This window comes from Aotus nancymaae, unplaced genomic scaffold (assembly GCF_030222135.1).
Source record: "Aotus nancymaae isolate 86718 unplaced genomic scaffold, 86718_ANA_hifiasm-v0.15.2.pri h1tg000057l, whole genome shotgun sequence".
Lineage (NCBI taxonomy): Eukaryota > Metazoa > Chordata > Mammalia > Primates > Aotidae > Aotus > Aotus nancymaae.
In genome coordinates, this window is record NW_026988471.1 from 54,696,222 (window position 1) to 54,718,997 (window position 22,776).

Consider the following 22,776-nt stretch of genomic DNA (forward strand, 5'->3'; position numbering starts at 1 on the left):
TTAAGTTCACTGTCACTCTGGATGCCAGAAATAAGAACTATCATCATTTTCTTCCTCTGTGAGCATCAGGCACAAAGATGAGAAATTTTATTTATAAATCACTGAAGTGTTAGGATTTAAATTTTATTTGGAAATTAAGACTTCTCCAGTGAAATACCTTTTTTTCATTTTGTTTTGAATCTTGTGGAAGTCCTGAATTCAGGGATGTTATTACATTTACCAAGTTTGCTTCTTCAGGTCAGTTCCAATGTGGTTTAGAAGGAATTTATTTTCTCATATCCTCCCCACAGATTTCTCAATAGAATAATTTTCTAGGGGATATCTGGTTCATTTTGGGAATTTTGGAAAATTTTGCTTACTGTTTTTAAAAAAATATTCACAATCTAAAATTTCTGACAAAATTTAAAATACCCTACAGAAACCAGCATATTGAATGATAATGATTTATTACTATGTAATAAAGAACCACCTTTAGCCTGGTCATGAAAATAAAAATCAACGCAAATATTGCAGATCCCCATTTTCTAAAGAAATATATCTTTATTGACTTTTTCCATTTTCTTACAAAGCAGTTAAAAACTCATTCTTACCCTTGCATGCTAGTCAATGTTACAATGGCTGCCTCCTTATGAGACTGTTAGTAGAGCTCTAGTAAGTTTCCTTAAGCACCACAGAAGATCATCATTGCTTGGTCCCACTTTTATAGAAAAGAATCCAAGTTTCACCAGAGAGTGTATGCTTAGGTCTCTTGAAGAAGACCAGCTTAGTGGATTAATGTCTAATTTACATACAGTAATAAGGACAAACTTTGAATCTTTACAGATTAAATGCCCTCTTTATACCATGGTGTAATTGTTTGAATTATGGGTGAGTGTACAGTATAGAGATGTAGATGCACTAGATATATCTATAAATAAAATAGTGCTTTAAGGTAACAATATTCTTTGGCTGACTTAAATGCCTGTGATTGACTCTTATAAAAGACTAAAATGAAAATGGCCCCACTATTATTGTCAATCTTAACACAGAGCTTGTGCGGAAGGTCCCTATACTGCTGACTGTCAGCATCTCCAGGTCCACAATATGTTCTCTTGGTCCTGATAACGACTTCACAAGCACAAGCATTGCACTTACAGGACTTGTTTGCTAAAATAAAAGAAAAAAGAGAGAGGAAGAGAATAATTTTTCTTTGACTGGAGTTTCTGTGCTTTGTTAGTATACCTCCTGTAAGAATTAGGGGGAGAATTTTGAGGGTGATATATAAGAACTACTACTTGTTCCCTTCTTGGTTTCAACTCTCCTTGGTTCTTATCCCTTGTCTAATACAGTCATTAGCTCCAAGTTTCAAGGACTTGCTTTTTTAAAATAGTTCTTTGTTTTTGATTCCTCCCTCTCTGTTTAACATTTTTCTTCATTTTTAGTTGTGGTCTTTACAGAGGCTAGAGCTTAAGTGAGAATCTGATAATTTCTGAACTTGTAAACAAAGTTGTCCTTTTTCATTTTCTTGACGTTGTGCATCTGTTTACATTCTGGTTTGTAAAGAGAAATGTAAACAGTTTTTCAACAGAATGTGGTAAATGCTAAGATATGTGGGGTTATGCAAGGCACGTATGAAGATACATGAAGGTGTATGTATACAGGGAAGAAGAGAAAGAGCCCTGAAGCACTGAGGGAAAGCTTTTGAAAACCTGAGGAGAGTCACCAGGGATAAAGGAAAGTTTTGTAAAATAATATGTTCAGGAGAACTGGGTGCAGTTTCATTTTGAGGAAAATGTGATGGGTTCTTGTGAGTAGAAGGAGATGAGGTTGGAGGGGCGGGTAAGTGGATGTGTAAGTCTGAATACCAAGGGACAGAGTCATGGATTAGGATTTAGTAATCACCTCAATGGGTGGACATTAAACCAAGGGAGATAATGCTTTAGTTAGGTCTACTTGTTATATAATCATGAGCAGCTTTCAACCCTCTGCTACAGCAGTCAGCCTCTTTCTGATCACTGTTCAATGTCTTGACTACAAGTTCCAATGGGGGCGGGAACTAGCTTGGCTTTATTCATTGTTTTGTCTCCAGGATCTTCCATGGTGCATACCTCTTGTAAGCAATAGTTGTAGGTAATAACACCACCTCGAAGGTGTTTATTGAATTAATTTATTCATTATAACTTTTTTTTGGCATCTGCTATGTGCCAGGTACCGTTCTATGTTCTGAGGATAGAAGAGTGAACAGACAGGCACAGTCTCTGCTGTCATTATGCTCACAATCTAGTGGATGACACAGTCTAGTGAATAATAGACTAGGTGGTGATAGGACTACAGTAAGTCTCAGTAAGGGAGCAGAGACACTGGAGGAGTGGGGCGGGGGGATGTTGGATATTCAACTCTCTATTTCATGTACTTTCTTTACAATATGTTCTCTGTTCCAGAGAAGATGGTCTTCTCAGTATTTTCCCAAAAGGAATATAAATAAAATTTTATATTCCATGCATCCTTTCATGAATCAGGCTGACACATGACTATCAAGAAACCTTCTTTGACAGCCCACATTGATTTTTTGATGTATTTGGACCACGGAATTAGGCATAAAATTGCCTCTTTCTATTTTCATAGATGTTAACTTTTGCTACACAGTAATATTTAAAGCTCCTTGAAATCAGAAAATGTGCATTACATGTCCTTTTAATTCCTCATGACACTTAGCATAGAGTTGAGCATGTAGTAGGTGCTTAATTAATCTAATTAAATGACCTAATTAATTAACTTAATTAATCTACTGTTGATTTTCATGCATTTCAATGCCCTCTGCACAAGTAGAGTTTTAGTGGAGGAACTCTGTAGGATTTGATCCAAGTACTTTTTTGATTATGTGAAAAGAAATAGTCTTGAAATGTCTATTTTTATTATTTTAAATAATTTTCAAATAATGTAACATTTTAACTCTGGAATTAGCAAAATTGGCAATGTTTTATATCAGTCATGAGAATAAGGATTTCACTTGAGAAAAATGCTGTGTTCTTATTTGAAAATATCAAGTCAATAAATGCACTGATATGAATAATAAATAACTATAAAAGTGCCACATTTAATTGCAAAGATAAAACATGTTGGAACTTTATTTTCTTAAATTATGGCTAAAAGTTCAAAATAGAAAATTATTTTTAAAGATTTTGAGATGAATCCACTTTATTTCCAGGGGTTACAAATAATGTTGTTTGTTTAGGCTAGAATCAGTTAATTGGTAGTATCTCAACTGTGTAAAATTCATTCAGTGGAAATTTCTTATAAATGGCAAATATATGTCAAATTTAAAATATCAAATGTTAAAGAACTATACTCATTTTTATTAGAAAAAATAACTGTGATAGATTGCATTTTGCATTGGGTGTTTCTTTTCAGAAGTTGGTCATGAGAAATTAATCATTTTAAAATTTACTGGCAAAGAAATAGTATCACATAACTGGAGTTATAAGGGAAATTAATATATCAAAAAACAGGATAAATGGGTAAACATTAAAAATCTGTAAACTGTATCACAAGGATGAATTTCCCAATTTAATTCATATTCTCAAAATGAAATATTGACTTTAAAATCTGATTAAAAATAAAGAGTGCCCAAAGGAGTTTTGAGAAAATTATAACTGGATGAATAACAACCTTAGCATGAAACAGTTACCGTAACTCTGAAAACTGCTTGGTAGGGTGCCATCATTTTCACATGAAGTGGTGAGCCGTATTTAAAATATGTCCAAATTTTAACCTAAAATGAACTTGCTGAGATTTTGTAGGGAGACTGGAAGGCTGAGGCTTTGGGTTCAGGGAGACCAGCTCAGAAGCCACTGAAGGGGTCAGGGAAGTGACGGGAGCCAGTTTACAGGAAGAGAGATAGGGATGTGAGGGAGCAAAGATAACCCAGGAGACAGTGTGAGAGGGAAATGGCAGAATTCAGAAAGTAGATTTCACATAAGCAGTGAAAGATAGGGAGGTGACTCCATACTGTCAGCCCAGAAGTTTGCAAGAATGGTACAACTACTGACACATACTCTGCAGGAAGGTGTCACTTCTCACATACTTACAGGTTTTAGTTTTGGTGTGAATGTAAACTACCTTGTGAATGTAACAATGATGAATTCATGATTTTTGAAAAACTCTTTAGGAGCTCCAGGAATTACTTTGGATTTGAATTATATGTATGTCTATGTATAATTAAATAACCATCAATGATTAGTGATCCCTACTTGGGGTGTGTGTTGAGGGGAGGTCGAGGGGGAGGCTTGTATTTTGGTAGTCACACACAACTCTATCAGAGGCTGCCAAACTTAATATTTGAGTGACTTCAGGGATGCTACTTAATCTTTCTGCATCTCACTTTTCTCTTCTGTAGAAAATGGAGATGAATATTAATATCTATCTGGCAGTGTTGTCAAGAGGAATAAATGAAATAATGTACCTGGAAGGCCTTGCACAATGCCTACACATAAGACTCTTTAAATGTTTGCTCTCCTTCCATGTGTGGATACCACACAACAACAACCAACTCCCATCTTTCTCAATAGTTAAGGCTGCCTTCAGGATACTTACTCGTAGGTAAAACTCTCCATTTTCATTTCCAGATTTAATCCGAAAGGTATTGATAGTGTTGGCATAAATAGTTGTGGCCTGTATCTGGAAGATGTCTGATGGCACAGACCTATCAGATCGGATGCTCATGTATTTGTAGACTATTGACTGGGGCAGTTCTCGGCACACGGCATTTGAGACTGGGCAAACACATCGGCTGCGAAGACAAACAAAAGTAGTCACCAGTTTGGCTTGGTAAGACCAGAGAATCCTCACTTTCAAAAGTTCTGATTTTTCTTACTTCTCTGGTGTTAGAATGTAGGGCTCTTGACAAGGATTTCGTGGATAACAACGGAAGCCGCCATGATAATTCCAACACATTTCATCCTCCCGGCATTGATTTGCGGTCTCACACTCATTTATATCTGTAGAGATGTAGGGTCAAAGAGTTTACTAACTAAACTAATGAACTGATCTAATTAAATCATATAACTGGCAGATTCTGTTTGCAAGGAAGGAGGTGTGTGGGCATCTGGACTGTGTTCAATCTGCTTTTAGACACCAGACTGGGTGTTCACTGCATTGAATTCAGGACAGATAGAGTTGAGTCACTCTAGACAGACTAACATGCGTCATTTCATGATATTTTATCAAGTACTTATTGTTCATCTGTTGAATTCAAAGCCCAATGTTAACCATTGACTCTGCTTGTATAAAAGTTAAAAAAAACACCAGTTCCTGTCCTCAGGGAGATTATACTTTAGGGAATATGTGTATGGTTACTTAGAAAATAAAACAGAATTAAAGAAGAGATAGATAAGTATACTGGGGGAGTGGAGCAGAGTTGGATAATTTTGCCTGGGAGATTAGGGAAGGCTGAAGGAAGGAAGAGGCATCTCAATGTGGCCTTGAAGGGTGGTGGTTAGATGGAGTTTTCATGGCTGGGGCAGGGAAAGCTTTCCATGCTGAGAAATCAGCAAGCACAAACTATAGAGGGCAGCTTATCATCTCTTTCAGGAGGTTGGGAGAGAGGAAAAGACTAGAAATGTGGTTTCAGTAAGCTGAAGCATGCTGGTGGCTAGTTAATGCACTGGGAGTGGATTATACTGCCCAGAGGAAGCACAGCACAAGAAGTGAAGCTATTAAGTGTTCCACCTCATAAAGCATAGCAACTTTAGGACGGTAAGGAAGAAGGGGAAGTTAAGGAAGAGGCTGTCAGTGGAGGGAGACAACCCAGGAAAAGGCAGTGCCAAAGTAGCCAGAGGGAGAGTCCTGGGAAGAAGGGCTGTATTTATGTCAGGCTGGACAAAGACTGACTTTAGATTTGGGAATCAGAAGCCTCCAGATGACATCTGAGAGAACAGTTTTATTAGACAGCCATTATATTTATAACAACAACAACAACAACAACAACAATAAAAATAAAGTTAATATCTACATCTCTATGACTTTCTTCCTTTACATTTGAACAGTGATTTATATTTTATTCAATGTAAACTTTTTCTGAACCATTCCTTCTCTACAATGAGATATTTTTATTCATGAATTTACTCATTCCATACGTAATTTACTGAATCGTTACTGTAAGCCAAGCATGGGCTGGGATATGATCTCCTTTGAATTCTCATACCTGGTGTTCTTTTTAAAGGGCCTTTATTGCTTTTTGCTTTGCATTATTGAAATCTGCATGTCTATCTTAACCCTTCTATTAGCTTGTAAACTCCATGAGGGTAAGGGCTGTTGTACCCATCTTTTAATCCTTTCATCGCCTAGCACTAATGCCATGGAGCACCTGGCTTTTAAGAAATATTAAATTGAACTAAGTTGCTCTTAACACAAACTGTGTGGAGATAGGTGAGAAAGATATTTTCACTTGATATTGGGTAAAAACAAACAAGGGTTTAGTGGCTCAATCAAGTTCATATACTCTAAGAGTAATTCATGCCTTGAGTTTAGAGAAAAAAAAGTATTTTAGCTTCCAAACTGGCTAAAGTTATCTGGAACCCAAGAGGAAACTGGGAAAACTAGGTAGTCTCCAAGAGATGGTTACAAAATGTGTCTTCTTGGACTGGCTATGGCTGAAGAAAGAAAACAGATTCTTCAGATGAAATCAGAATTGACTTATGCTTTCAATGTTTTCCACTTTTTTGAAAAATAAAGATGCCGTTTAGATACAGGGAAAACGAATACTGTTTTGTTACATGGAGTCCAACAGAAGCGAAAGACAACTTTATAACTTCATTTATTACTTCCAGTAATTTAGAGCCTAGCATAATCATCATATTAATCATTCTGGAAGATTTTTCAGAAATTAATACTCTCAAAATATTTGATGAGTATGTGTCTATTTTTTCTCTCTGTCTCTGCACACACACACACACACATACACACACACATACACATACACACACACAGAGTTTTCATTTGTATAGGCTTGCGAAATGAGAAAAGTTATTTCATCCCCAAAATAAAACTTTTGGAGAAAGTTAGGAATCCAAACCTTTTCAATTTCATTTTATTCCTGTGGACAAGGCTCAGAAGGAATGATTTCAGAGGGGGAAAGCAATTGCTTTATACTTTAGAAGAATGCTAAGTCTTATTCACAAAAAATGTTTTGGCTTAACAAAACATTCTAAAGCTGCATATCTTCAACATGTAACATTTATGAATCCCCCTCTTGCAATTTTAGTGCATTTTCACCTTTAATTACAGTAGATGTAAATGTTTCTAGATAGACAGACTAGGCAGGTAGGATCCCACTGTGCATTAATTTGCTTCTGTCTTTTGCTGAGCATCAAATCAATTTTTGATCAGAAACACATAGATATTTGAAGGACTCCAGAGAAATTTGTTAAGACATCCCACTAACATTTTCTTGCATGTAATATGCATGTTGAAAGTCTCAATTAAGTTTCAGTAAGTAAAACCATTGGAATGCAATGTTTTCCCATAATTCACATTTATAAAGTCTCTAGTAACCTGGAAAGGGTTATAAAGATGTTCATTGTGCAATGAACGACATTCTGATTATGTTCATATTCAGTGGTTGGAGTCTAGTTGAATAACTGTGTGCATATTATAAAATCCCAGGTCATAGATTTCCTCTGAGTTAATATTTTCCTGTAAAATCATGATATAGACTGGGAATCCTCAGTGTCTCCTTTCCTTGATCTTTTCTTTTCTTAACAGGATCTTTATTGTCCTTATGTCTTTGCTCCAACTCTGATTAAAAAGGACTCTCTACAGAAGATTTACTACTAGTCACTTACATTGGTAAGTAAATTCCATAAAAACACTTTGATTTCTACTGGCTTTAAAGTTTACAAATTATTTGTATGTATGTCATTCCACTAAATTTCCACAACTCTCTTTTCCAAATGAGAAAGCTGAGGCTCAGAGAAGTTTGATATTTCTTCAAGATTGTGCAGACCAAATACAGTGGAGCTGAAATTCAAACAAGTTTTCTATCCTCAAGTTCCATCATTTTTTTCATTCTTTTGTTGCCTTGTATAAATTTAAGTGTTTGTACTAGCTTTTCCAGGATTTTCTACATTTTTGGTTTTATCTGACAGTCTTTTGCCTGTCAAGATTTTCAAGTACATGCAACATCGGAGTTAGGATGCAAATTCTTTTTTTTTACATCTTCCTGAGAGACTCTGAAATCATACCATTGTAGGGAGCTGCCTCTTCCACTATGAGTAGGTGTGAAGATCATCTGAATGTTTATTTTGAAATGGACCCAGGTCATTAGCTATTTTGGGGTTAGTTTTTCTGCAAGATATTCAGGCACATTTTACTACATATAAGGCTGACTTTTCTCAGCATCTACATTCTTACCCAATTTATAATTCTGGTGTTTAAGACAATTGAGACAGGATTGAGATATGTTCAACTCACATATTGAGCTTATGCTCTAAACTCAAACTCACAGGTAAAACATTTTAATAACTGAATCTTTTCTGGTGGATGATTTGAAGATGTATCTCAAAGAGATTATGTAGGTTAGAAGGAATATCAATATTTTATTGAAATTATTTATCTTTTAAGGAGGAAAAATGATTACTCTGAATTTCAAGGAAAGTCAGTGTTAACATAGAGTTACCTCTTTATGAGATGTATATATTTTATGATGGACAGGGGAAAAATGGGCTTACATTGTATATTCAAAGTGGTAAAAATGAAACTCTATGGGAGAATCTCGTAACTTCCTCTTGGCTCTTCCTGGTTAAAACTAAATACCTAACGTATATGAAAATAATAAACTTACCTTGGCATGTTCTACTTCTCAGCACTTGGTATCCCTGGGGGCACACACATGAGAATTTCCCAGGTTCATTGACACATTGATACTGACACAGGTAGCTTGAGGTTCTGCATTCATCAATGTCTGTTGAATCAGACAAGAGCAAGGACACAGAGTTGAAAAACTTATGCACCACTACTTTGTTTTTATATGTATATACACACACATATACATAATTATATATATGCACATATAATGGAAATTATTTATATAAAAATAATTATATAAGATTAAAATAATTATATATAATTAAAATTATTTATACTTTAATGAGGAAAAATTATATATATATGTGTGTATATATATGTATATTAAAGAGATCTGGCTTCTGGTCTTATTCCTGCTATGTTTTGACTTGGGCACATTTCTTAAGTTGCCTGGATTTCACTTCTGTATGTATGTATGTATGTATGTATGTATGTATGTATGTATCTATTTATTTATATTTCTTCTGCTCAACAGTCCAGGGGGAAGTAATATACTTTTGATGTGAACTAAAAAAAGTAAAAATTTTGCAAATTCTGAAATAGAAATACAAAACTTTATAAGCAACTCAAAGGCAAATTCTAACAGTATCAGCTTATTTCCCTCTGTAATTTCACAGCAGAAAGAGTTTTTCTTATCAGGAGTTTTACTGAATGATTTCTGACAGTTGGGCTAATCCTGGACCTAACTACACTAGCTGAACAGACTGAATGAATTGGCCTGTGGTTGATGCTCTTCATTTTGGATTCTGCAGACATATCCAGGATGCAGAGTTCATGTCTGTCTTCTCAGAAACTGGGTGACTTTGACGCCAAGTTCATCTGAGCTTTGAACTCCAAGTCCCCTACCTTTGCAAGCTTCCAGAATGACAGCTTGGCAGGAACTGGCCTTCAGGGGAAGAATGCTTTGCATTTCTGAATAGTGATATCCCTACCGTTTACTCAGAAGGGCAGAGGCAGCTGTCCTGAGGTAGCCTCTTTCAATTTTGCACATAATGGCATGATGTGAGGCCTCTCTCAGTGGGGTTTGAAATTTGTGTAAAGCTGAATGAAGGTCAGAGACATCAAGTGTCCATGGCATTCCCCCCAGGATGTCTAATGCCTTTTGAATTACACAACGGAATATGCACATGCAATGGACTCTGAAGTTCATCAATTTAGTTAAATGGATCTCTTCTTGTTCACATGGAAAGTGAAACCCAGGCAACTTAAGAAATCTGCCCAAGTCACACAGCAGCAGGAATAAGACCAGAAGCCAGATCTCTTGATTTTTTATTTTAATGTTTTGACATTCACTCAGCTATTCTGAAACTTAAATGTGCATACCAGTCACCTGGAGTTTTTGTTAAATGTAGATTTGGACTCATGAGGTCTGGGTGGGAAGCCTGAATTTCTGCATTTCTCATAAGCTCCCAGGAGGTGCTGACACTCCTGGTCAATGGATAACACACTGAGAAGCAACATGCTAGAGCGCCCTTTCTAATTATTAGATCCAGCCTGCACCTAATATTTCAGTTATTTTATTTCTTTCCCTTTTTCTTGGTAACATATTAAAAAGGCAATGTAACAACTGAACTACATTAACTGGATTTTAGAACAGAATTCCCAAGAGTAAACATTTATTTTCAGAAACAGGTACATAATCAGATAAAACAATAGCAATCACAGGAATTGGACTCTTTTATTTTTATTATTTAAATTTTTTTTCTTTTTCTTCTTTAAAAAATTTTTTTTGAAAGTGATTTATTTAAAGAAAGAGAGAAAAAGGAGGAGAGAGAAAGAAACAGCTAACCCTCACACTGAGTGAGAGAATCCAGAAAGATGGAATCCAGGAGAGGAAAGCAGCTTCCACATTGAGTGGAAGGGAATAGAGAGAAAGATGGAGTTTAGGAGGGGAAGACAGGCTTCCACAAGAGAGTGTGGAAAGAGACTCCAGAGGGAAAATCCAGGATAGAGAAAAACAGCTTCCACGAAGGGAGTGTTTGTGGAAGGGTACCCAAACATGGAGTCCAAGGAACTGGACTCTTATTCTATACTATTTGGGAAGAGTTTTACCTTCACAGTTGAGCCTGTCACTGCTTAGCTCATATCCTTGATTGCACTGACAGATGAATGAACCAAGAATGTTGTAGCACTGCTGAGCACATTGATTGCTGGCATCACATTCATTTATATCTGAAAAAAGTTTTTTTTAATATATATATAGACTTTAAACATATCCTTGCTCTTTTGTACCTATGTCATCTGCTGATAAGTGAGTAATTCCCCAGCTGAATTACTTGCCCTGTAGAAGCTCACTGGAGAACATCCATTTAGGTTTCATATTTGTTGGAACAACTTCTAACGTCTGTCATATATGTCTCTTGGAAATACCAAAGTATTTTTTCTAGGAATGACAGTTAGTTTGATGTTTGATGAATCTTTCCAAAGGAATTTAATGCTTCTAATAAATATACATTCCAGTATTTATTTTCTTTTGTTGTTGTTCAGAAACAAAATGCCAAGTCTATAAATAATTGATATTAAGACACTTATACTGATATGGTCTCTCAACATGCTGTACTGAAGATTTATCTGTGCTATTTATTACTTTTTAAATGGGCTCTGTGAAATTCCATTACAATTATAACATAAGCCTTTGAGACCAATACGGAGTTTTGCAATGCTCTAAAGCACTGCAAATATTGTGAAAAGGCATTTTTCCTACACTAGATTTTTTTTCCATGTCATGCTAATATTTTAATTGTGTGCCATGACATTGAATTCTGAAAAAGGAGAAGCAGCATGAAAAATCAGATGCACTTTCAATGGAAAGTTTATATACTTGAACTTGTAGTTACCCCTTTGGCACTTTCAGCATTATATGACACACTGTTGACTAATTGGTATGTGTCTATCAATTGATTTGTAGTTTTAAATTTGTTGATATATCCGCAGAGGATAACTAAAACCAAAGTTAAAAAGTTTTCCATTCACATCTTGATGTGTTTTGAGACACAGATTGGTTATCATCTTTTAAGCTTTATGATTGCTGAAGGGAAGTCAATGGAAACTATTTACTCAAGAACATAGAAAACTGGAAATACTGCAACAGGGCATGGGGTTTCCTTTTGTGAAGACAGAAATCAGCAAGTTCTCAAAAGGCTTACCTACACAGGTATAGTTGTTTGCTGCCAACTGAAACCCAGGACTGCACTGGCAATAAAATGAGCCTGGTGTATTCACGCATCTTTGGTGGCAATATGGAGGGATGGTACATTCATCTATGTCTAGGTTATCAGGCACACACACAAAGAGAACCAAATTATTGAATTAGCATTGCTGTTTGCTTTCAAATTCTCTGTAGAGCATTATCTAGTGAAAAATCTCTTTTTAAAAGTAATAATTTCCTCTCTATTTTGTTAAAATTAGAGTATATATATTTTAAATATACTTTGTCCATATTCTGTAGTTAAGACGTTAAAAACAAAGACTCAGTGTTCACACCATTCAGTGGTAAATAAACTTGGTGGATGGGTTGAGATTTAAAGAAAAGAAAATAATTAAGACTACTGCACACATATATATAAGATGTCAGTTTGGGGAGTCAAAAGCTGATTTATAATTACGGAAGTAAAAAAGAACTACTAAAGTGCATGGTGCCGCGCAAAAGAGAGGAAACAGTTGTGGGCTGTGCTCAACCAGTGACCTTGGCTAAGTCACTTATACGTTTAGTATTTTGTTTTTTTCTTCTGCAAGATGTGGATAGCAAGTCTTGCCATGTGTATCTTAGGAAGTTTTTGTGTATCCAATAGATACACAAAGAACACTGTGGAAGAATAGGATGCTAAACAAGTTACCCCTTGAGAGTGCTCTTCTGACACTTTGGTAAAGTGTTCCAGCCTGTGTCCTTCTCATATAAATATTTTTCAACTATAAAATGCTCAACTGAAAACTTGCAGAGTAGGACTAACATCTTAGAAGCACAATAAAATTTCATTAATTCATGATTCTACACTTTGTAGCAACTCCAACATGGCATGTGTAATTTAAAACAACAATTATGCATATACAATGTAACGCTAGATAGTGACACTGCCTTATGGTAAAACAAAACAAAACAAAACAAAACAAAACAAACCTTTATGCTGGGCTCTTTTGGTACTTTAATAACTAAAATTGTGGGAGGCAGTGTACTCAAGTGGCCTCAGGATAACCTGAGTTTGAATCTTTGTTCTGGCAATTACTAGCTTGGTCTTAACCTCTTGAACTTCTATTTCCTCTTCTGTAAGTAGAATTGTTGGGAGGGTTACATGTCATAATGTAGGCAAAGTTCCTGGCACAAAGCAGGTAAACATAAATGGGAGCTAATAAGCTGCAAGATGCATCTGATTCAACTTGAATGTTGAAATAAATGATAAGAAGATATTCACATGGCTTTTCCCCTTTGTTCAGGTGTCTGTTCAAATGTCACCTCCTCAGGGAGACCACTCTCCCACCAATATAAAATAGGTTCTTCTACTCTATTCCCTTACCCTGCTTTAGACTTATTTGTAGCCCTTAACAGTGTTCAACATTATATTACATGTTTATTTGCTTCTTGTCTGTCTCCCTCACTATAATGCCTGGCAAATAAGACCTGTCTCTTCCCCTTGAGGTGAAGGTAGAGGGTTTTTTGTCTGTTCATTGTTGGATCTGGAATAGGGCCTGGCATAGTAGGTGCTCAATAAATATTATTTGAATGAATTGAAACTTCACACTGATTAAGAGCAATTTTAGCATAGTGCTTCCTAGTCCAGTACTATCATCAGGTGCTAGTATTGATAGCTAATTTGTATGAATGGTATTATACTTTCTAATAGCTCCATGAGGGCTATCAATTTGTAAACTCTGTTTACTACTATCCCAGTGCCTAGAACAGTGCTTGTTACACAGTAAGCCCTCAATAACTATTTGGTGAATAAATGATGCATGCCTTCTCAACTTGTAAACGTTTATTGAACCATTGTTATTTGCTAGCATTGCGTTTTGCACTGCAAGTTTATAATGATAATAAATATACATGTGTTCTGCCCTGCCTGGTATAAAAGACAGGTATGCAACAAATTATTCCATGGGATGATAAGATCAACAATAGAAACGAGTGTATGGGACAGAGGGAGTACCATGCCACTCGAGGTGTGGCCTGCTGACTGCTGCTGGTTCATGGACTATTTGGACCAGCCTACAATGAGTAAATACAGAAACTTAGAGTACATGTTTAGACACAGCAATTTGACATTACTGTAACATCATTTTTGTTGTACTTTACAGAAGTGTTGGTCCATCACAGATTGGAAATTTACAAAAAAATATCCTTTACCATAATTTGAGAAGTACTGGCACAGGGGAGGGAGCAAATAATTATATTTGGGTAGATCATAGCGGGCTTTCCAGAGGAAGTGATCCTAAGCTCGGATTTGATAGTGAAATAAGAGTTTGGCAGGAGGGAATGTTCGTGGTGCTGTAAAGAGCTTGTGTAGAGGCACCAAAGTGTAAGTAACACTGTGTGATGTGTGTAGGGAACTGGTGGAATAAAGCTGGAGTGTAATTTTTTTTGGTGGGGGAGAGGTGTTTATGCAACAGAGCTGGACATAGATCAGATTGAGCAAAACCTTTCATGCTCTGTCGAGGAATGTAAACTTGATTCTCTCGGTAAGGGAAGCAGGAGGGGAAGACACACGATTAGATCTGAGTTTAGGAATATCTCCTCCTACCACATTAAAAGGGCTGTGACCATATGTTCGATTCTCTTTGATTCACCCTACACTAAGTTGGATTAGTTTTTTTTTTCTGTACTTTTGATGCCCTCAAATGTTTATTTTCCTGTCTAACACAATAGCAAAACTTTGGTATCGCTGGAGTTTTCCACACATTTTTCTTTTAACCATAGCTTTATTTACAGCAAACCCTGAGCCTTCCTCAGAGACTGGGCACTAACCCCAGCATCTAGGGACAGCCCTATGGCAGGCAGAACTGGGCTGGGGCCCACAAGGAACTCAGTGTTGACATGTGAACATTAACAGCTCACATTCTCAGACGAAAACTGATGCTGGTTTTCTGTCTCCACATCTTCACCCTCTGTTCCTAAGAGGAAATAAGGCTTCTTCACTGATCTGTGGTAAGAGGGGGTATGTAAATAAATGGACAGAGGGAGTTAGAGTTTCATGTCTATTGCTGAGTCACATGATTAAGCCCACAGTATTATATTCTACTTCACTATCTGCCAGTTGGCTTCCTCATACTTTGTTCTCTATTCACTCAAAACACATACATAGAGCCTCCATCATGTGTTGGGCATGCTTCAGGGACTGGGGAGACCACAGTGACACAAGCTGACCTGGTCTTGCTGTCAGGGAGCTCACGCTCTTAAGGCCCTCCAGCAGAGGCATAAGCTGAACTTGGCTTTGTACTCCTGGTACCCTATGAAGGCTTGCAGCATAAAGAGCTTTTAATATTCATCTGTTGACTCAGAACACAATGATAGCATATAGCTTTACTGTACAGGGACAGGCACTGTTCTAAGTATTCCCTACATGAGCTCTAGAGGTAGGGACTAGTACTATCTCCACATAAAAATGAACATAGTGAGACACAGGGTTTAAGTAACTTGCTCAGGGTCTCAAAGTGAGCTGGGGGTGGTGCTTGGAATGCAACTCCACCATTTGCTCTCCGTGCTGTGCTGTGCTGTGCTGTGCTCTGCGGCACTTAATGGTGAACGCAGCCCACAATACCAGTGTGTTAGCGCCATGGCCCCCAGAACAGCGAATTTAAAATTATTTTTGGTTGTTTTTATGGTCCTTTCATACCCCAAATATCTGCTGTTGCTTCATCTAACATTTAATCAACACTTTGTTATCCAGAATAGGCTCAACCTGTAAGGTGAATTGTTTCTTGTTAGTGTAAAAATGGACAGGTAGTCCATAAAAGAATAAGTGGTTGTTGGCTACCATTCTCCAAAGAAATCTGAATGCTGTGATTGGAATGCTTGAGGTTGAAACAGTTAAGGTACTCAAGACAGGACCGTGCTCACTGCTCTGTGGTACTCACCTACACACTGCTCCCCTCGCTTCTGATATCCAGGAGGGCACTGACATGCAAAGGAGCCCCGTAAGTTGATGCACACTTGGTCTGCTCTACAGTTGTGTGTCCCTGCAGTGCACTCATCTATGTCTGTCAGAGACACGCAAAACAGAAAGAATTGTCAGTTGTGAGAATGCTGATATTTCCTCCATTTTGCCACTTCTCAAGTTTTTACTTTATTCTTAAAACTTTATAATGTTACATTGGAAGTGTTTAAAATTATAAATTATTTCAAGTGTTCAGAAAATAATTTTGCAAATACCAGTGTGTACCACTCAGATTTAACAAATGCTAACATTTGCCATGTTGGTCTCAGTTCACTTTGTTTTGTTAAGAAACATTTCAGATACAGCTAAAGCCTCACACCATCTTCATCCCCTGACCTATCACCTACCACTATCTTGGTAGGCATGAATCCTTCCCTGAGATGTTTCTGTGCTTCTGTTAGACAGGGATGCAGCCATTAGACATATGGCATTGTTTTGTATGTTAAAAAATTTAAATAGATTATATGATACTTGCTTTTTCCATCCAATATATTGTATTTGAGATAATTTCCATTGACAAATTTCTAAAAATCTGACCAATAAATGGGTGTAATCAAACTTTAATATTGTATGTTCCCTGTCACTGTTTGTTTTTGCAAACAGCAGAGTAACATGTATGTATAAATATTTCATTGCAAATTTCAGCATGCGAAGGATTCAATTTAATCATGTTCCTCTAGCCTGTGTAGTTTAAAAATCCACATTTTCTCAAAGCAACGTACTTCTGGGAATAATTTACTAAATGTACCTTAAGGAGTATGCAGGTTACAATTCTAGAAAAGTAAATGCTCAGTGATAGCATAATAAACCAGTTACAAGAAATTTATTTATTTATTTATTTATTTATTTATGGTATTTTAGGTTTTGGGGTACATGTGAAGAACATGCAAAATTGTTGCATAGGTACACACGTGGCAGTGTGATTTGCTGCCTTCCTCCCCTTCACCTATATCTGGCATTTCTCCCCATGCTATCTCTCCCCAACTCCCCACCCCTCACTGTCCCTCCCCTATTTCCCCCCAACAGACCCCAGTATGTAGTGCTCCCCTCCCTGTGTCCGTGTGTTCTCATTGTTCAACACCTGCCTATGAGTGAGAACATGCAGTGTTTGATTTTCTGTTCTTGTGTCAGTTTGCTGAGAATGATGGTTTCCAGTTTCATCCATGTCCCTACAAAGGACACGAACTCATTGGTTTGGTGACTGCATAATATTCCATGGTGTATATGTGCCACATTTTCCCACATTTTCCAGTCTATCATCGATGGGCATTTGGGTTGGTTCCAGGTCTTTGCCTTTGTAAACAGTGCTGCAATGAACATTTGTGTGCATGTGTCCTTATAGTAGAACGATTTATAATCCTTTGGATATATACCCAGTAATGGGATTGCTGGGTCAAATGGAATTTCTATTTCTAGGTCCTTGAGGAATTGCCACACTGTCTTCCACAATGGTTGAACTAATTTACACTCCCACCAACAGTGTAAAAGTGTTCCTATTTCTCCACATCCTCTCCAGCATCTGTTGTCTCCAGATTTTTTAATTATCACCATTCTAACTGGTGTGAGATGGTATCTCAATGTAGTTTTGATTAGCATTTCTCTAATGACCAGTGATGATGAGCATTTTTTCATATGTTTGTTGGCCTCATGTATGTCTTCTTTTGTAAAGTGTCTGTTCATATCCTTCGCCCACTTTTGAATGGGCTTGTTTGTTTTTTTCTTGTAAATCTGTTTTAGTTCTTTGTAAATTCTGGACATCAGCCCTTTGTCAGATGGGTAAACTGCAAAAATTTTTTCCCATTCTGTCGATTCACTCTAATGACTGTTTCTTTTGCAGTGCAGAAGATGTGGAGTTTGATTAGGTTCCATTTGTCTATTTTGGCTTTTGTTGCCAATGCTTTTGGTGTTTTGGTCATGAAGTCCTTACCTACACCTATGTCCTGAATGGTTTTGCCTAGATTTTCTTCTAGGGTTTTTATGATGTTAGGTCTTATGTTTAAATCTTTAATCCATCTGGAGTTAATTTTAGTGTAAGGTGTCAGGAAGGGCTCCAGTTTCTGCTTTCTGCACATGGCTAGCCAGTTTTTCCAACACCATTTGTTAAACAGGGAATCCTTTCCCCATTGCTTGTTTTTGTCAGGTTTGTCAGAGATCAGATGGTTGTAGATATGTTGTGTTGTCTCCGAGGCCTCTGTTCTGTTCCATTGGTCTATATCTCTGTTTTTGTACCAGTACCATGCTGTTTTGATTATTGTAGCCTTGTAGTATAGTTTGAAGTCCGGTAGCCTGATGCCTCCTGCTTTGTTCTTTTTGCTTAGAATTGACTTGGCTATGCGGGCTCTCTTTTGGTTCCATATGAAGTTTAAGGTGGTTTTTTCCAGTTCTGTGAAGAAGGTCATTGGTAGCTTGATGGGGATAGCATTGAATCTGTAAATTACTTTGGGCAATATGGCCATTTTCACAATATTGATTCTTCCTAACCATGAACATGGAATGTTTCTCCATCTGTTTGTGTCCTCTCTCTTATTTCGTTGGGCAGTGGTTTGTAGTTCTCCTTGAAGAGGTCCTTTACGTTCCTTGTTAGTTGTATTCCTAGGTATTTTATTCTCTTTGTAGCAATTGTGAATGGCAGTTCGTTCTTGATTTGGCTCTCTTTAAGTCTGTTATTGGTGTATAGGAATGCTTGTGATTTTTGCACAGTGATTTTGTATCCTGAGACTTTGCTGAAGTTGCTTATCAGTTTCAGGAGATTTTGGGCTGAGACGATGGGGTCTTCTAGATATACAATCATGTCATCTGCAAATAGAGACAATTTGACTTCCTCCTTTCCTATCTGAATACTCTTTATTTCTTTTTCTTACCTGATTGCTCTGGCTAGAACTTCCAGTACTATATTAAAGAGGAGTGGTGAGAGAGGGCATCCTTGTCTAGTGCCAGATTTCAAAGGGAATGCTTCCAGTTTTTGCCCATTTAGTATGATATTGGCTGTTGGTTTGTCATAAATAGCTTTTATTATTTTGAGATACGTTCCGTTAATACCTAGTTTATTGAGGGTTTTTAGTATAAAGGGCTGTTGAATTTTGTCAAAGGCCTTCTCTGCATCAATTGAGATAATCATGTGGTTTTTGTCTTTGGTTCTGTTCATGTGGTGAATTATGTTTATAGACTTGCATATGTTGAACCAGCCTTGCATCCCCGGGATGAATCCTACTTGATCATGGTGGATAAGCTTTTTGATGTGCTGTTGCAATTGGCTTGCCAGTATTTTATTGAAGATTTTTGCATCTATGTTCATCATGGATATTGGCCTGTAGTTTTCTTTTCTTGTTGAGTCTCTGCCGGGTTTTGGTATCAGGATGATTTTGGTCTCATAAAATGATTTGGGAAGGATTCCCTCTTTTTGAATTATTTGGAATAGTTTCAGAAGGAATGGTACCAGCTTCTCTTTGTATGTCTGGTAGAATTCAGCTGTGAACCCATCTGGACCTGGGCTTTTTTTGGGTGATAGGCTCTTAACTGCTGCCTCGACTTCAGACCTTGTTATTGGTCTATTCAGTGTTTCGTCTTCTTCCTGGTTTAGGCTTGGGAGGAGGCAACTGTCCAGGAATTTATCCATTTCTTCCAGGTTTCCTAGTGAATAGAGTTGTTTGTAATAATCTCTGATGATGATTTGAATTTCTGTGAAATCTGTGGCGATATCCCCTTTATCGTTTTTTATTGCATCTATTTGGTTATTGTCTCTTTTCTTTTTTATTAATCTGGCTATTGGTCTGTCTATTTTGTTGATCTTTTCAAAAACCAGCTCCTGGATTTATTGATTTTTTGAAGGGTTTTTTTGTGTCTCTATCTCCTTCAGTTCTGCTCTGATCTTAGTTATTTCTTGTCTTCTGCTAGGTTTTGAGTTTATTTGATCTTGCTCCTCTAGCTCTTTCAATTTTGACGATAGGGTGTCAATTTTAGATCTCTCCTTGCTTCTCATGTGGGCACTTATTGCTATATATTTTCCTCTAGAGACTGCTTTAAATGTGTCCCAGAGATTCTGGTATGTTGTGTCTTCATTCTCATTGGTTTCGGAGAACATCTTTATTTCTGCCTTCATTTCATTGTTTATCCAGTCAACATTCAAGAGCCAATTGTTCAGTTTCCATGAAGCTCTGCGGTTCTGAGTTAATTTCTGAATTCTGAGTTCTAACTTGATTGCACTGTGGTCTGAGATACTGTTTGTTATGATTTCCGTTCTTTTGCATTTGCTGAGGAGTGATTTACTTTCAATTATGTGGTCAATTTTAGGGTAGGTATTTCTTTGGGATCAAAAGGTAATAAAAATTTGTGTGTGTATATTCATATTTACAGTAATTAACTTTGCCTTATCTATATCACCTTTATATTAATTCAAATCCATATTATGAAGTTAAGTAGCACACAAGAAAGGATCATATAATTTCATCATTCTTCAATAACCACTCTAAGCCTCATTAAAAAAAAATCTTAAAATTTGGGATTCCTAGATGACAAATTTTGCATAAAAAACAAAATACTATGCTGGGTCTACCACAGTGATGATCTAAGACTCCTTAAATCTGCCTCAGGGGTCTTAGATCATCACTGTGGCAGACCCAGGGTAGTATTTTGGAAGGAAATGTAGGGAAAGAATCAATAATAAAAAAATAAGTAACTAGAATTTACCCGATTTCTGTCTTCCCTCTAAGAATCTCAGAGTAGCCCTTAGGGTTGTTTTGCCTTTCACTTTTCTGTAGTTTTCAAGGGGGACTGCTGCATTTACAGTATGCAGTATAATAATATATGAAGTTGAGATTATAAAAGGTTTGTTTTCAGAAATCAACTTCACTTAGCTGGGTGTGGAAATGATAAGAGAGATTCTTTCCATAAGAAAAAGGGAGGGGAGATGTAAAATACTTGAATGATGTATGGCTATTTATTGGATAATAATCTATAAAGCATCCACTTACGTAATTCTTTGAACTTGCTTTTAAAGTTTTGGCTAAGGTTTTTGTTACTTTGTTTTGAAATTTATTATAATTACTACTGGTATTATTTTCAAATCAGTGATTACAAACTGTCCTTTCTAGGTACTATGCGATGGTGCAACAATCTTGCTTTGACATTATCTGCTATTTTTTGTGTCTTTTATTACTTTCTCAGATGCACTTGAAGAAAACCTTTCTATTGGGGTTTCTTCAGAACTTTATGACTCGTTAATGCAGAAATGACAGCGGAATTTCTATTGTTTTTTTTCAAGAACATTTGCCAGCATTTGCAGCGATAACAGTCCTGAGAGATATGGCAATGTTAGATTCAGATGTGGCAAGTTTCCTCTGGCAGAAGATCAAGGCCTTGGGCTGGCTGCTGCATTTTCTAAGGGAGGCCTCAGCAGTGACTGAGGCTTTTCTTTTTGACATCTCTCTACCAACTGCCTCCACCCCACTTCATTCCTACAACCTATGCCCTATGACTTCCTTCCTACTTTCTTGTCACTCATTTCTTAGTGTCTGATAAATAGGCTAACATTTCCAGTGGAATTAATATATCATTACAAAGATTTTAAACACAAAAACTTGTGCTACTCCTCCTTAAGAATGACATCTTCTGAGAGGATTATTTAATACAAATATTAGGTGAGTTAAATTAATTTGATAAAAACAAACAACAACAAAAACAAATAAAATACCACTGTGCTCACTGCCACTACTTTTCTTCCCTTTTTCCACCAAAACCTAAACAAAGCTGCAACAAGACTTGCCTCACCTAGGACTGACTGGTGATTACACATTCTACTTACTGGGACTCATAAAATCGTCCAAAAAAGTGACCTCTGTGACCAGGAAGCAGCTACTAACTACATTTCCATTTATGGCTTCTCTAGCTGTACTTTAAAATACTTATCCTCTCCCTTGCTGTTGTCAGTTTATCTAATGCTAAGGGCTATAAACAGATTGAATTTCTTTGACTTATTTTCAATTATAATGTCCATTTATTAGTTTATCTAAAGAACACAATTTTATTACTTTGAAAATTCTACTTTGAGATCCTGGAATTGCTTATTTACACATCTATACGAAGTCATATAAAGTCACATTGTTAAATTTATTATGTTTGCTTTTCTACTTCTATGCATTTCCATTTGTCTTAAATATGAGAAAGTTCACTACGATACAAAAATTACTAAAATGGACAATGATGTCAGAAACTCAAAGCAGAATATCCATCCCTGGGCAGATTCTATGGAAAAGCTGGCTCTCCCAGGAGTGTTGATGACAGTCCACTGTCCTCTACTTGCTCCTGACTCCCCATAGTGCAAACACTGCCTTTCATGGGTATCTCCAGGGTGTGTAAGAAAAATCAGTTTCCTACATTTATATGCGAGAATATCTGCATTAGCAAAAGCAATGCTTTATTTATAGGGGAAACTACTCAGGTCAGCCATGATCTTCCTGATAATCTAGGACAAATTACTATGGGGAGAAATTTTTTGTTGTTGTTTTTTCGTGATTATAATTTGTCATTAACAGTTAAGCTCACTTGGTTTTTCAGGCAGTCAGTTAATAAATTTCCTGAGACCTGGACCCAAGCTCTTTGGGTGGGGGTGGGGGATCTATATCTTACTCCGTGCCCCCCATATTCCCACTGCCTAGGATAGTGCATGAAACATGGTGAATTTTCAATAAGTATTTGTTCAATAAATGGATAAATGAGTTACTACCATTTGCTGAGAATTGGTGCCTAAAATTTCAGGAAAAGTAGGATCAGTGTTTTACCTAATGGAGCTAAA

At 36.8% G+C, this 22,776-nt stretch overlaps 1 protein-coding gene across 2 annotated transcripts in view; it reads right to left on the reverse strand.

Annotated features, from left to right (window-relative positions):
- Positions 1-516: 516 nt before the first annotated feature.
- Positions 517-22,776, reverse strand: part of EFEMP1 (EGF containing fibulin extracellular matrix protein 1) — a 67,122-nt gene continuing 44,862 nt past the window's right edge. For both annotated transcript variants that reach the window (XM_012477215.2, XM_012477216.2), the window contains exons 5-11: positions 15,907-16,029; positions 11,988-12,107; positions 10,894-11,013; positions 8,819-8,938; positions 4,853-4,976; positions 4,573-4,768; positions 517-1,146 (exon numbers count right to left, since the gene is read on the reverse strand). In XM_012477215.2, coding sequence (XP_012332638.1) covers positions 985-1,146; positions 4,573-4,768; positions 4,853-4,976; positions 8,819-8,938; positions 10,894-11,013; positions 11,988-12,107; positions 15,907-16,029 — 965 coding nt within the window. In that variant the 3' untranslated portion in view covers positions 517-984. The remainder of the gene's footprint in view (positions 1,147-4,572; positions 4,769-4,852; positions 4,977-8,818; positions 8,939-10,893; positions 11,014-11,987; positions 12,108-15,906; positions 16,030-22,776) is intronic.